Source organism: Sciurus vulgaris (assembly GCF_902686455.1).
Source record: "Sciurus vulgaris genome assembly, chromosome: 6".
Lineage (NCBI taxonomy): Eukaryota > Metazoa > Chordata > Mammalia > Rodentia > Sciuridae > Sciurus > Sciurus vulgaris.
Genome location: NC_136466.1, coordinates 71,624,608 through 71,638,840, shown reverse-complemented (window position 1 = coordinate 71,638,840; position 14,233 = coordinate 71,624,608). Strand labels below are relative to the sequence as shown.

At 34.9% G+C, this 14,233-nt stretch overlaps 1 protein-coding gene across 1 annotated transcript in view; it reads right to left on the bottom strand.

Moving 5' to 3' along the window:
* PFDN1 (prefoldin subunit 1) overlaps nucleotides 1-14,233 on the bottom strand; it is a 59,455-nt gene that overhangs the window by 26,365 nt on the left and 18,857 nt on the right. Inside the window, exon 3 of the mRNA XM_079144013.1 lies at nucleotides 6,038-6,122. Coding sequence (XP_079000139.1) covers nucleotides 6,038-6,122 — 85 coding nt within the window. The remainder of the gene's footprint in view (nucleotides 1-6,037; nucleotides 6,123-14,233) is intronic.

Sequence of the window (14,233 nt, the reverse complement as noted above, 5' to 3'; positions counted from 1 at the left end):
TCATTCAATAAGAAATCATCCTTGTGATTTGCTTCAACTAGTGATAGATCATATTCCCAAATTCCTATACTGTGCTAAGAAGCTAAATGAATAAACAGCGAGTACAAGGAAGCAGCACGTAATTTAAGAAATTAGGGGTTGGGGATATAGCTCAGTTGGTAGAGTGCTTGCCTGTCAAGTACAAGGCCATGGGTTCAATCCCCAGCATCACAAAAAAAAAAAAAAAAAAGAAGAAAGAAAGAAAAAAAAGAAATTAGAAAATGCTTCTTGGGAGAAGTAGCCCTATCCTAGATTCTGAAGGATTAGTAGATGGAGCTGGTAAAGGCAGAAGGACATGTTCAGGTGGAAGGAACTATCTTTAAAAGATCTACTAGAGGGGCTAAGGTTGTGGTTCAGTGAAACACACACAGGTTTTGTGTGCACGTGCACACACACAGAAGCCAGGGAGAAAAGACCAATTAGTAACAATTAGACATCTCATAGCAACAATGGAAGCCAGGTCAGTGGACTGTGAAATGCTATCTTTAAAAGAACTGAGCAATTCCTAAAAACATAAAACACAACTCTGAGCTGTGTATGCAGTAATGAAGAACACCTGCACATCAGCTAGTAGTCTATATACCACTGCTCACTTAATAGACTATGGAGAAATTTTTAATACCATCATAGAAAGAGACCTCACATATCTCTCTCATCAACTAACTGAAAAGCAAAACAAAATCAGAAAATGAAAATCTGAACACTGTAATTAACATGTATGTAAATGAGTACATAGGTGGGTAAGGCACATGCACACATTTCGAGCTAAAGTTAACAAAACTATAAAGGTATAATAGCAGTAGAAAAGTAAATGATTGCTTCAAGAAAGAGAAGGCAGTATATAGAGGCTAATATTGCTAAAAATACAGGTTGGGGCAGTATATATAGCCAGGCGTGGTGGCACGTGCCTATAATCCCAGCAACCTGGAGGCTGAGATACGAGATTCATGAGTTCAAAGCCAGCCTCAGCAACTTAGCGAGGCTCTAAGCAATTTGGTGAGAACCTGTCTCAAAATAAAAAATAAAAAAGGTCTGGGGATGTAGTTCAGTGGTAAAGCACCCCTGGAGGTTCAATCACTGTTACCCCCCACAAAAAAAGGTACATACATACCTCGTTTCACTGTGCTTTGCAGATAATGCATTTTTTCCAACAGCATGTGCTCACTTTACATGTATCTGTGTCAAATTCTGATAATTCTTGCAATATTTCAAACTTTTTATTATTATATCTATTACGGTGATGTGTGATCAAGGATCTTTGTTTGATGTTACTATTGTAACTGTTTTTTTTTCCCCCCCGGTGCTGGGGATTGAACCCAGGGCCTTGTGCTTATGAGGCAAGCACTCTACCAACTGAGCTATATCCCCAGCCCCTATTGTAACTGTTTTGAAGCACCACAAACCATGTCCATATAAGATGGCAAATTTAATTCATAAATATTATCGACTGGCTGTTCTCCCATTTTTTTCCATTTCCTCAGGCCTCCTATTCCTTAAGATACAATACTGTAATAAGGGCAATGAATAACCCTACAGTGGCATCTAACTGTTCAAGAGAAAGGAAGAGTCCAATGCTTCTTGCTTTAAATCAAAAGCTAGACATGATATCAGAAGCTTAGTAAAGAAGGCACATTGAAATACAAGATAGGTTGAAAGCTAGTCCTCATCACCAGTTAGCCAAGCTGTGTAAGCAAAGGCAAAGTTTTTGAAGGAAATGGAAAGTACTATTCCAGTGAACATACGAATGGTAAGAAAGCAAAATAGTCTTACTGCTGATATAGAAGTTTTGATGGTCTGTATGAAAGATCAGAACACTCACAATATATTCTTAAGCCAAAACCTAATTCAAAGCAATCCCCTCTCTTCAATTCTATGAAGGCTGAGAGAGGTGAGGAAGTTGAAGAAAAGTCTGAAGCTAGCAGAGTTTGTTCAAGAGGTTTAAGGTGAGACGTTATCTCCATTTCATGAAAGTGCAAGGTGAAGCAGCAAGTAGTAATATAGAAGCAACAAGTGATTCAGAGATCTCGCTAAAATAACTGATGAGGGTAGTTATGCTAAACACATTTTCCTCCTTTTATTTATTTTGCAAAGGGATCTCACTAAATTGTCAAGGCAGGTCTCAGAAACTTTCATTTCTCTTGCCTCAGCCTTCTGAGAAGCTGGAATTATAGGTGTATACCACTTTACCCAGCCAGATTTTCAGTGTGACAAAACAGCTTGCTATTGGAAGACACTTTCTGGGACTTTCATTGCTAGAGACAAAAGTCAATGTCTGACTTCAAACCTTCAAAGAATGGGTTGACTCTCCTATGAAGGGGTAATGCAGCTGTGACTTGAAATTGAAGTCAATTCCCATTTATCATTCTGAAAACCCTAATGCCCTTGAGAATTAAACTAAATCTATTCTGCCCATATTCTATGGAACAACAAAGCCTGAATGACAATAATCCGTTTACAATATGGTTTACGGAGTATTTTAAGCCCAATATTGAGAACTACTGCTCAGGGGGGAAATAAAATTCCTTCCAAAATATTACTGTCCACTGACAATGCACCTGGTCACCTAAGAGTTCAAGATGATATACAACTTTTTTTTTTCATGTCTGCTAACAAAATATCTATTCTGTAGCCCATGGATCAAGGAGTAATTTCTATTTTCAAGTCTTATTTAAGAAACATATTTCATAAAGATACAAGCTGCCTCAAATGGTGTATCCTCTGATAGATCTGGTGAAATAAGTTGAAAATCTGAAAGGAGTCACCATTCTAGATGTCATTAAGAACAATTTGTGATTCATGGGAAGTTGTCAAAATACCAACATTATTAGAAGTTTAGAAGAAGGTGATTCCATCACGCATGGCTTTGAAAGATTCAATGTTTCCATGGAAGAAGTAACTGGAAATGTGGAGGAAACAACACAAGAACTAGAATTAGAAGTGAAATCAAAATGTGACTCAATTACTACAATCTCCATAAAACTTTAACAGATGAGGAGTTGCTTCTTATGGATGAGCAGAGAAAATGGCTTCCTAAAATGAAACCTACTCTTGATGAAGGGCCTGTGGAAACTACTGAAATGACAATAAAGGATTTAGAATGTTACAGAAATTTAGTTGACAGCAGAGGCAGAGTTTCAGAGGACTGACTTCAATTCTGAAAGAAGTTCTACTTTGGGTAAAAATGCTGTCAAACAGTATCTCCTGCTACAGAGAAATCATTCATTAAAGGAAAAGTCAATCAATGTAGCAAACCTCATTTGTCTAAAAACTGACATAGTCAACCCAACCTTCAGTAACCACCACAATGATCAAGCAGCAGCCATCAACAATGAGGCAAGATCCTCTACCAGTAAAAAGACAATGACTTGCTGAGGGTCCAGATTATTGTTGGCATTTTCTAGCAGTAAATTATTTTTAAACTAAGACTTTTTTTAGGGTTAATGCTATTATTGCACACTTAATCAGACTGCAGGATGGTAAAAAGAAAAAATGTATATGCACTGGGAAACCAAAAATTTGTGTGACTCATTTTAACACAATATTCATTTTATTGTGGAGATCTGGAACCAAATCTGTGAGATCTCCAAGGTATGCCTGTACACTAAATGCAAAAATAGTACTTGTGCAGTAACTGTTAAGGTAACAGAAGATGCAATGGTGGGAGAAATGGAAAACAAGAAATAAAATATAAACTAGATTTATATTACTAAAGCAGAAAGTTGCCAGATAAAATAGAGTATATATTGCATAGTTCCTCTTTAAAAAACAATTATGCATGTGTATGTGAACGTACTTATATAAACACAAAAGAAAGTTTGGAATGATTCATAACAAAGTATAGAGGTGAGGCTGGGGTTGTAGCTCAGTGGTAGAGCACTTGCCCAGCATGTGAGACACTGGGTTCAGTTCTCAGTACCACATACAAGTAAGTGAATAAATAAAGGTCTATCAACATCTTAAAAATATTTTTTTTAAAAAAGTAAAGGTGACATATGGAAGTATTCAAGGGAAAGAAAAATTTATATTTTCATTGTTTACTTTAATAATGTCTTATATTTTGACTTTTTTCTTAATATTACATTTATAATATAAATGACATGTAAAATTAAAGAGTAAAAAGAAAAAAAGAACTAAATTAACTTCCAGGGTAGAAGTTAGATTCTCGTCCTGCTAGATTTTTGTAGCTATAATCAGCATTTTCAACATGTACCCAAACCAGTTAACCTGCTTCTATTATATGAAAGCTATAAGAATACTTTACTAGTATTTGAGAGACTTCACAAAAGGAAACTTTTGGAAAACAAAATTCCTAATACTTTGCAGCAATTTTACATAGGCAAGTGTTATACCACTGAGCTACATTCCCCAGCCTAATATTTTTTTAATTATAAAAGTTAATGCATATTTGTTATAATTTATTCATCACAGAGATTATAAGAAAAAAAAAATCACTTATCCCCATGCCCCATATAATTTCCTCAGGGTAAACAGTGTTAACAATTTAATATATAGCCACATACATATCATTTTCAATATCCTTACACAGATCTTTCTTTTCATAAAACAAGAACTATGTAAAATTACCATTCTGAAAACCCTAATGCCCTCACTGCTACTTATTAATCAGGAAAATTTTCAGAAACATATACCTAGTTGCAAAAACACAGTATTTGTCTTAACCTAGATATGAAATACTTTTAGGGGGCTTTTCTGAATATTTTGTTTCTTGTGAGTGAAAACACAAGATATAAAATTTACACTGGCCTGCAGGCCTGTAATCCCAGGGGCTCAGGAGGCTGAGGCAGCAGGATCTAGAGTTCAAAGCCAGCCTCAGCAAAAGCAAGGCACTAAGCAACTCAGTAAGACCCTGTCTCTAAATAAAATACAAACTGGACTGGGGGTGTAGCTCAGTGGCTGAGTGCCACTGAGTTCAATCCCTAGTACCCCAAAAATAAATAAAAGATATAAACTTACTCTACAACCTTGGGCTGATAAAAGTAATACAATTGGATACAATAATTACCTGGCTACCACAGGCCAACAGTTTTTTCTTCACTAGGTTTCTCACGGTTTGCCACTTTTGTTTTTACAATGCATCTTTCTAGATTTTCTCAAATCTGTCATTGAGTTTGTTTAAATGATCAAATAAAAATAAGCCTAAGAAATCTAAGATACTACATACTATCAGGTGCTGCCAACTCAGTGCCCTGAAAAATCCCCAGGGATTACAGGGGGCGGCTCCCCAATTCAGCAGAGAGCTGAGTCAGATTCTAAACCAGTGCTCCAAATAATACAGAAATTAGATAAAGTGACCTATGAAATCATAACACATCCACCCCCACCTTGGGAAATCTTAATCCCTAAGAAATAATTACCAGTGGTTTGTCCAACCTAACATTTACTATACACAGGATGGACTTTTCACCAAAGCCCAAAATGAACACTCCACCAAGTTTTAATATGTAAGGAAACTATAGTAATAAACTCCAATTCCCAAAGATTTACTAACTTATTCTTACCTATCATCTTTCTCCCTAACTAAAAAGAAAATATGTTTTCTTCATTGAAGAACCATCCTTCAGTTAATTTGTTATAGCTCACTTCTTAGTTCTTATCTAGAACCTACAGTAAGTTAAAGGAATGCATAAGAGACACTACATCAAGAGCCTTTAACAACTGTTAACATTACCCACACTCTTTCCCCATCCTCCAACAAGCCACTACCTACATGGTTTTAAATATGCACTGCTCCCTTGTTTATGGTTTTTAGAAATGTCCAAAGGCAATGGAGAAAATACATTCAGATTAATAGCATCCTATCTTCGAAACTGCCCACAGCTCCAAAGAAGAAACTGTTTTGCTTTATACACTGCCATGAATATGACTTCACAGCTCTAACGTAAACAATAAAAATGTGATATTTTCACTTAACATGTCACAAGATAATTACTTTTTCATAAAAGTTGACTGCTATTGTCAATATTCACCCAAACCTTACCTCTAATTCTTTAATTTTTTCTTCTGCTATTTTCTGTTTCTCTAACAGCTGATTGTGAATTACCTCCTTGGACTGAAGAATAAACCTACAAAACACAAAAAGTTGAAAATTAATACACAGGACCACTGTATTTGTCAAAATCAATAGCTATATACCACAAATATTAAGAAAACTTAAAGGATAATATCCCAATTCAGGACAAATAAAATACACTGATATATTAATGTAATAAACTCAGAAAACCACCACAGGTTTTAAATCTTCTTAGCTAAGAAGGAATAAAAGCTTAGAAGTACACTCTGCTTTCTAGTTTAAGAAGGGAATCGGACTTCAAGTACATTCATAGATACAAAAGAAGTATAAGAAATATAATGCCCTATAGCTTATTTGTTATCTAATTTAGTTTTATCTAGATTTTTTAAAGTAATATTTATAAATTGGAGCTTCCCTCCATCTTTTTCTTTCCTTTTCTTTTTTTTGTAACAGCAGTAACTCATGACCTTTTAAAGTCACAATCAACTACTGTTAAGATCAATGCATTAGTGTTATATGAGTTCCTCACACAAAAAGGACTGAATAAGCCCTAGTATCTTTTATTATTATTTCCAGAGAATATAATACCTCTGAAAAACTCAAAATGCACAAGTGGAAAATTTCAACTTTTTCCAACATAGGCACATTATTTGCCACTGATGAGGGGTGGAAATATGGGAAAGCTTCTTTAAAAATTAACACTGAATCTGTTTTGTGGCTTTATGTTCATAATTTTTGCTTCAGGGAAAGGAAGAACAAGCTGTTTTAGTGCTCAAGTCAATGAACTGAAGGAGTTCCCTTCCACAGGAACCAAAAGAAAACCCCAGTTACTCAAACTTCTCTTTCAGGATTATCTAAACTAAAAAAGATTTCATTAAAGATTATAATTAATTAATCAGATTATTTCTTCTCTTTGCACATAGAGATCAGCAACAAAGAACTAAATAACACTTCTTAACAAAAAAGTCATATCAAGGTTGCAATATGCAATTTTCCATGCCAGCTCTACAAAAACAACACTACTCGTTAGGCTCTCAAGCAGAAGGTAATGTGTTATCACAGATATAAGACAAACAGAGAGTCCAAAAAGAACACCTAGCTATGCCCTCACATTTTGGGAGGAAATTTCTTGTTCCTTCCTCATGAATACACCTTGTCACATATATTAATAAAATCTGGTGAACTACTTTTTCATTCCACTAATTATTAAAGTCGCACTCCCAATATAGCTATCCCAGATAATTTAACCAGTGATCCAATCTTCAGTAGTAACTTGATCCTTTGTTTTTTTTGTTTTTGTTTTTGTTTTTTTTAGAAAAAAAAAAGCAAAACAAAAAAACTTGCTCATACATGTACTGGAAAGGTTGACCATATTCATGCAAAACAATTATTAAATCTAAGTCGCCAAAGAACCCTTGGTGTCTGAAATGTTCTTACTTATTGGGTCCAAGACACAGGTGCTATTTTGGATAAGACTACAGTGAATTTTTTTTTTTCCCCAGAACAAAATCATGCTAGTATTTGAGAAGAAGAATTGTTTTGAACTGCATTAGGTCTCAGTGACACCAAAGAAAAGGTATTATAAAATAAGAGTTGCCAAATTATATCATTGTATGCATAACTTCACCAAGTCTTTTAGCCATGAAACTAATTTTCAGAGTAAAATATACATTTTTAAATAGCATTGATTGCTGGCCAATTAGTATTCTCAAATAATAGGTCATCAGACATCAAATCTTTATTAGTGTCTGGGAAATTTTCAAAGCTAAGATTAGAGGTCAAGTCATTACTTATGTGTCCTTTAAAAAGAAAGTATCTGCACAGATACTAAATCCCTTGAGCAGAAAATAAAATTACTAGAAAGCAAGAACACTAACAACAAAAACATGTTTTTCCATGGTCACACACCCCTGAGGTAGTTATACTGGACTGTGCCAACTTTAAAGGCCTGAGGCTGGCCAACCTACTACCATAAGCCTAAGGCATTTCAGTCATGAAAATTTTAAACAAGGATGAGTACTGTGTAAACTCAACTGTTTACCTTAAAGAGTAGTTACATAGTCAAAATTCACACAAGAAAATTTATGAAAAATTTGGTTTAGTTCCCAAATCAAAAAATGGCATAGATGCACTGTATGGAGACTGGAAAGGGCTCCAAGAAATGCCTAGATTTCTAGAAAAAAAGTTGTTAGGAAACACCTTATCTGTTGTTTAAAAAGGCAAATGTAGCTTAGTGGTAAAGCACCACTGGGATTAATCCCTAGTACCACCAAAAAAAAAAAAAAAAACTTCTGTCATGTAGCTGTTTCATTCATTCATGCTTGTTACTGTACATCTTGTTTTAATACACCATAGCATATTTATTTATTTCACTCTTAATGGACATGTGGCCTACTGACAACCTGAGAATTTTTTAAACACCACTGTGAACACACAGGAATGTGTGTGCTTCCACAATCACACAACTAAGTTTGTTTAGGGTTATGTGTTGGGAGTAGAATTTCTGGATCAGGGTATTTGAATTTTCAATTTTACTAGAAAACACCAAAATGTTCTCTAATTTTCATCACCAACGGCCCTGTTTGAGATTCCTATTGCCCTCTATTTGCATCACTGGGGACCGGCTTGGTAATGCTGAGTGACAGCCCCCTAATTTGCTGTCCATTACAGCCAGCTGTTGGATCACTGCAGGTTCAGGGCTGATGAAGCAGCCTCTACCTTTAACATGCTGTTCTCCTAGGATTTTTTACTTTACCAGACAGACAGTCATATAATCTACAAATACAGACTATTACTTCTTCCTTTCCAAAAAAAAATAAAAAGGCAGTGAAATATCAGATTCTATTTTGAGATATACCATGATGATACAATTGTAAGTCTTATTATCAAAGACAAATATTAGGTACACAATTTCTCCAAGAAGAGACTCTCACAGAGATCCTGATTTTTAATGAAAAGCCATATAGAAGAAAAAAGGATTCTGGAGTTCATGACGTGCCACAATAGGCAAAATAAACCATGAAGAAGAATAGTATTCTAATACGATAAATGATATACAGATAATGTGCTTATAACACTCAGGATTATAGAACCTGGATTAGAGTTACTATTTTGTAAAAGGGATCTATTTTCATCTGAAAATCAAAGTCACATGGCCCTATAAAAAAACGAAAGACCTCCCGTGTTCACGGATTTGAAGAATATTGTTAAAATGTCCATTTTACCCAAAGTGATAAACATTCAATACAATCCTCATCAAATAAAATTTTTCACAGAACTAGAAAAATAATCCAAAAATTCATATGGAAGCACAAAAAGACCCAAATCACCAAAGCAATTCCAAGCAAAAAGAACAAAGCTGAAGCACTAAATTATTGATTTCAAGACATACCAGAGAGTCACAGTAACCAAAACACCACCATACTGGCATAAAAACACACATATAGACCAAAGGAACAGAACAGAGATCCCAGAAATAAGCCTACATACCCATAGACTACTAATTTGTAACAAACATGCCAAAAAACAAACACTGGAGAAAAAACAGTATATTCAATCAACAATGCTGAGAAAATTGGATATTCACATGCAGAAGACCGAAACTTGAACCCTATACTAAAATCAACTCAAAATGGATCAAAACCTAAATATAAGACCTGAAAGTCAGAAACTATTAGAAGAAAACAGAGAGGGAACACTTCAAGACATTGTAGGCATTCATACAAGCAATGATCTTCTGAATAAGACCCCCAAAACACAGGAAACAAAAGCAAAAATTGATAAATGGGATTATATAAAACTAAAAAGCTGGGTTGAGGAGATAGCTCAGTTGGTAGAGTGCTTGCCTTGCAAGCACAAGGCCCTGGATTGGATCCCTAGCACCGCAAAAAAAAAAAAAAAAGCTTCTGCACAACAAAAGAAACAACAGAGTACAAGGACAACCTACAGAATGAGAAAAAGTATTTGCCAAATATTCATTTTGACAGTTAATATCCACAACATATAAGGAACTAAAAATCTTTACAAAAAAGTAATCTAATTTTAAAATGGGCAAATGACTTAGATACTTCCTAAAAGAAGAAATACAAATGAAATATATGAAAAAAACCTTTTTTATATATTTTTTAATTGTCAATGGGCCTTTATTTTATTTATTTTTATGTGGTGCTGAGTATGGAACCCAGTGCCTCATACATGCTAGGAGAGTGCTCTACCACTGAGCCACAACCTCAGCCCCTAAAAAAAATTCCTGATATCAGGGAAACGTAAATCAAAACACAATAATCTGGGCCTGGGGTTGTGGCTCAGTGGTAGAGCGCTTGCCTGGCATGTGTGAGGCACTGGGTTCAATTCTCAGCACCACATAAAAATAAATGAGTAAAATAAAGGTCCATCAACATCTAAAAATACTTTAAAAAAAAAAACACAATAATCTCACCCCAGTTAGAATGGTTATTACCAAAACAAAACAAAATACCAGTTATAATAAATGCTTGCAAGGATACAGAGAAAAAGGAACTCATTTACTGTTGATTGGAGTGAAATTAGTACAGCCATTATGGAGAACAGTATGGTTTCTTTAAAAAAAAAAAAAAGAACTAAAAATGGAAGACTATCCCACTCTTCTGGTATACAGTCAAAGGAAATGATAACATACCAAGGACATCCCTTCATGCTTATGTTTATTTTGTCACTATTCACAATAAATAAGAAATGGAACTGGCCTAGCAGTTCATCAACAGATGAACGGATAAATAAAACGTGGTATATACAAACAATGGAGTACCATTCAGCCATAAAGAAGAATAAAATCCTGTCATTTGAAAAAAAAAAAAAAAAAAAGGTGGAACTCAAGATGATATATTAATTAAAATAAGCAAGACACATGGAACCAGCATATGACCCAGCTATACCATTCCTCAGTATGTATCCTAAGGAACTAAAGTCAGCATACTACAGTGATGCATGCATACTTAATTTTACAGCAGCACGGTTCACAACAGCCAAACTACGGAACTAGCCTAGGTGTCCATCAACAGGGAAATGGGTGAAGAGACACACACACACACAATGGAGTTTTATTCAGTCATAAAGAAGAAAGAAATTACATCATTTGCAGGAAAATGGATGGGACTTCAGAATATTATGTTAAACCTAATAAGTCAAACTCAGAAAGTCAAGCGTCATGTTTTCTCTCACGTGTGGAAGCTAGAGAGGAAAAAAGGAAAATAAAGGTGGGGGGGCATTCTCACGAAAATCAAAGGGAGATCAATAGAGGAAAGAGGAAAGGGGAAATACTGGGGAATGATATTAGCCAAATTATATTGTTATATTCTCTGCACATACAAATATTTAACAAATCTCACCATGTGTTCAATTATAATGCACCAATTTTTTAAAATGGAGGAAAAAACTTTTAAAAAGAAAAGAAATAAGTGAGACGCAGAAAGACAAGGATTGTATGTTCTTTTTCATATGCTGGAAGCTAAAAAGAGTTGACCTTACAGTATAGAACAGTAGAGACTGGAAGCAGGATGGTGATTAGATTTTATCACACTGTATGCATGGAAATATCATACTGAACCACATTAATATATACCATTCACACATGCTAATAAAATTTAATTCAAATTTTTTAAAAGGAGTATAACATGGCAACTTAAAAGGAAATGAAAAGCACTGAAAATCATATAAAGTAACATGAACATAATAGATATTTGTCCTGTAATGACAATAGACATATCATTTTAAATACAGTTGGTTGGCAAACTAGTTTGCAGGTCAATCCAGTCATGCTCATTTGTTTATATAAAGCCAACGGCTGCTTTCTCATTACAATGGCAGCACTAAGAGAGAGTAGTGGCAGAGATCCTATGATTAGCAAAGTCAAAAATGCATTATTACTGGCTTACTACAAAAAAGCTTGCTAATCCCTAATCTAAAGCAAAAACAGTAACAATACACCATGAGCTCAATATATAAAATGTGTAACAATAAAACAAAGGATGGAAGAGAGGAATCTGACATATGAAGATGAAATGGATAATAATATGTGAAGTAGATATGATAAATCAGAGATGGATAATATAAAACACAGACAACCACTAAATTTAAAAAATCTAACAGGAGCTACCTATAATCCCAGTGGTTCAGGAGGCTGAGGCAGGAGGAACTCAAGTTCAAAGTCAGCCTCAGCTGAGCAACTTAGCAAGACCTGTTTCAAAATTTCAAAAAAAAAAAAAGGAGGAGAGGATATGATTCAGTGGTAAGTGCCACTGGGTTCAATCACTGGTACCCCCCAAAAAAAGGAATCCTAAGGAATCCTAATAAAGCAAAGATGAACATAAAACAATCACAAAAATAATCCAGGGCTGAGGATATAGCTCAGTGGTAAAGCATTCACCTAATATGTATGAGACCCTAAGTTCAATACCCACTGCAAAAAGATAAAAAAATAATTAATCCAAGAAAGCAGAAAATAAAAAAGGAATCAAGAATAAATGAGACAAGGGGCTGGGGAGATAGCTCAGTTGGTAAAGTGCTTTCCTTGTAAGCACAAGGCCCTGGGTTCGATCCCCAGCACCCAAAAAAAAAAAGAATAAATGAGACAAAAAGAAAACAAGTAGCAAGGTAGCAGATTTAAACCCAGTCATAGCAACCATTGTTAGAAAAAATTAATATGAACTAAAAGACAAAGACTGTCACTCTAGATTAAAAGCATGGCCCATTAACATGCATTAAGAAAACTGTTTAAAATTTTAAAAATAGAAGTAAAAGGATGATCACACTCACTAGAACAGAAATAATCAAAAAGATAATAATTGCTGGAAAGAAAACTAGAACCTTCATACTTTTCTGTCAAGAATGCAAAATGGTATAGCTGTTATGGAAAACAATTTGGAAGTTAAGAAATTAAAACATAATAGAAGTGGGCGTGGTGGTGCACACCTGGAATCCCAGCAACTCGGGAGGCTGAGGCAGGAGGATCTCAAGTTCAAGATCAACCTCAGCAATTTAGCAAGCCCCTAAGCAACTGAGCAGGACCCTATCTCAAAAAATTAAAAGGGCTCAAAAAAGAAAGAAGGAAAAAGGAAAGAGGAGAGGAGAGGGGAGGGGAGGGGAGAGGGGAGGGGAGGGGGGGGGGAGGGGAGAAAGGAAAAAAGTGCTGGAGATGTAGGTCAGTAGTAAAGCACCCTGGTTTCAATCCCCAGTACCCAAAAAGGTTAAAACATAGAATTATTATTATTATTATATGATCCAGCAATTTATCTCCAAGAAATATAACTGAAATGAAAACATGTCTGCAAAAAAACTTGTACACAGACGTTCATAAGCAACATTAGTTATAATAATCAAAAAGTGGAAACAATTCAATGTCCACCAACACTTGAATGGATCCTTTACTCCCACCCCTGGAAACCACTGATTTGCTTTATTGTTGAACAACATTTCAGTATGTAGCTGTATGACAGTTACCTACAGATGGAAAGATGGGTTGAATAAAATATGATTAGTCTATAAGAAACCACTAACTCTTTCCCAAGTGGCTTTAATAAAAAACAAATGACTGATGCATGTAGCAATATGGAGTAAACTCAAAAGCATTATGCTAAGTCAAAGTAAACACCAAAAGTCTACATATGTTATAATTCTTTTTACATAGCACTCTTTGAAAAAAAAAAAAAAAAAAAAAAAAAAAAAAAAAAAAAAAGCAAAACTACAAGGACAGAAAACAAATCAATGTCTGCCAGGGAATGGAAGTAAAAGGAGAGTATTGAACATGAAGGCATGCTTTGAGGTGATGTGACTATTCTCTAACTTGACTGTAGTGATAATTACATAATAGCATGCATTTGACAAAGCTTATAGAACTGTGTAACTAAAAAGGATATATTTTACTCTATGTCCTTTATATCTCAAAAAATAAAAAATAAAAAGCCAAAAACAGGCATGATGGTGCATTCCTACAGTCTCAACAACTCTGGAGGCTGAGGTGGGAGAATTGCTTGAGCCCAGAGTTCAGGGCCTCAATAGGCAACATAGTGAGTGTCTTTAAAAGACAAAAAAAGTCAGTAACAATCCAGGAAATGAGTTTACTTCCAACAAAATGATAATAACAGCCTAATCAAAAAATGACTTTAACATAAGTATATTAAAGAGTCT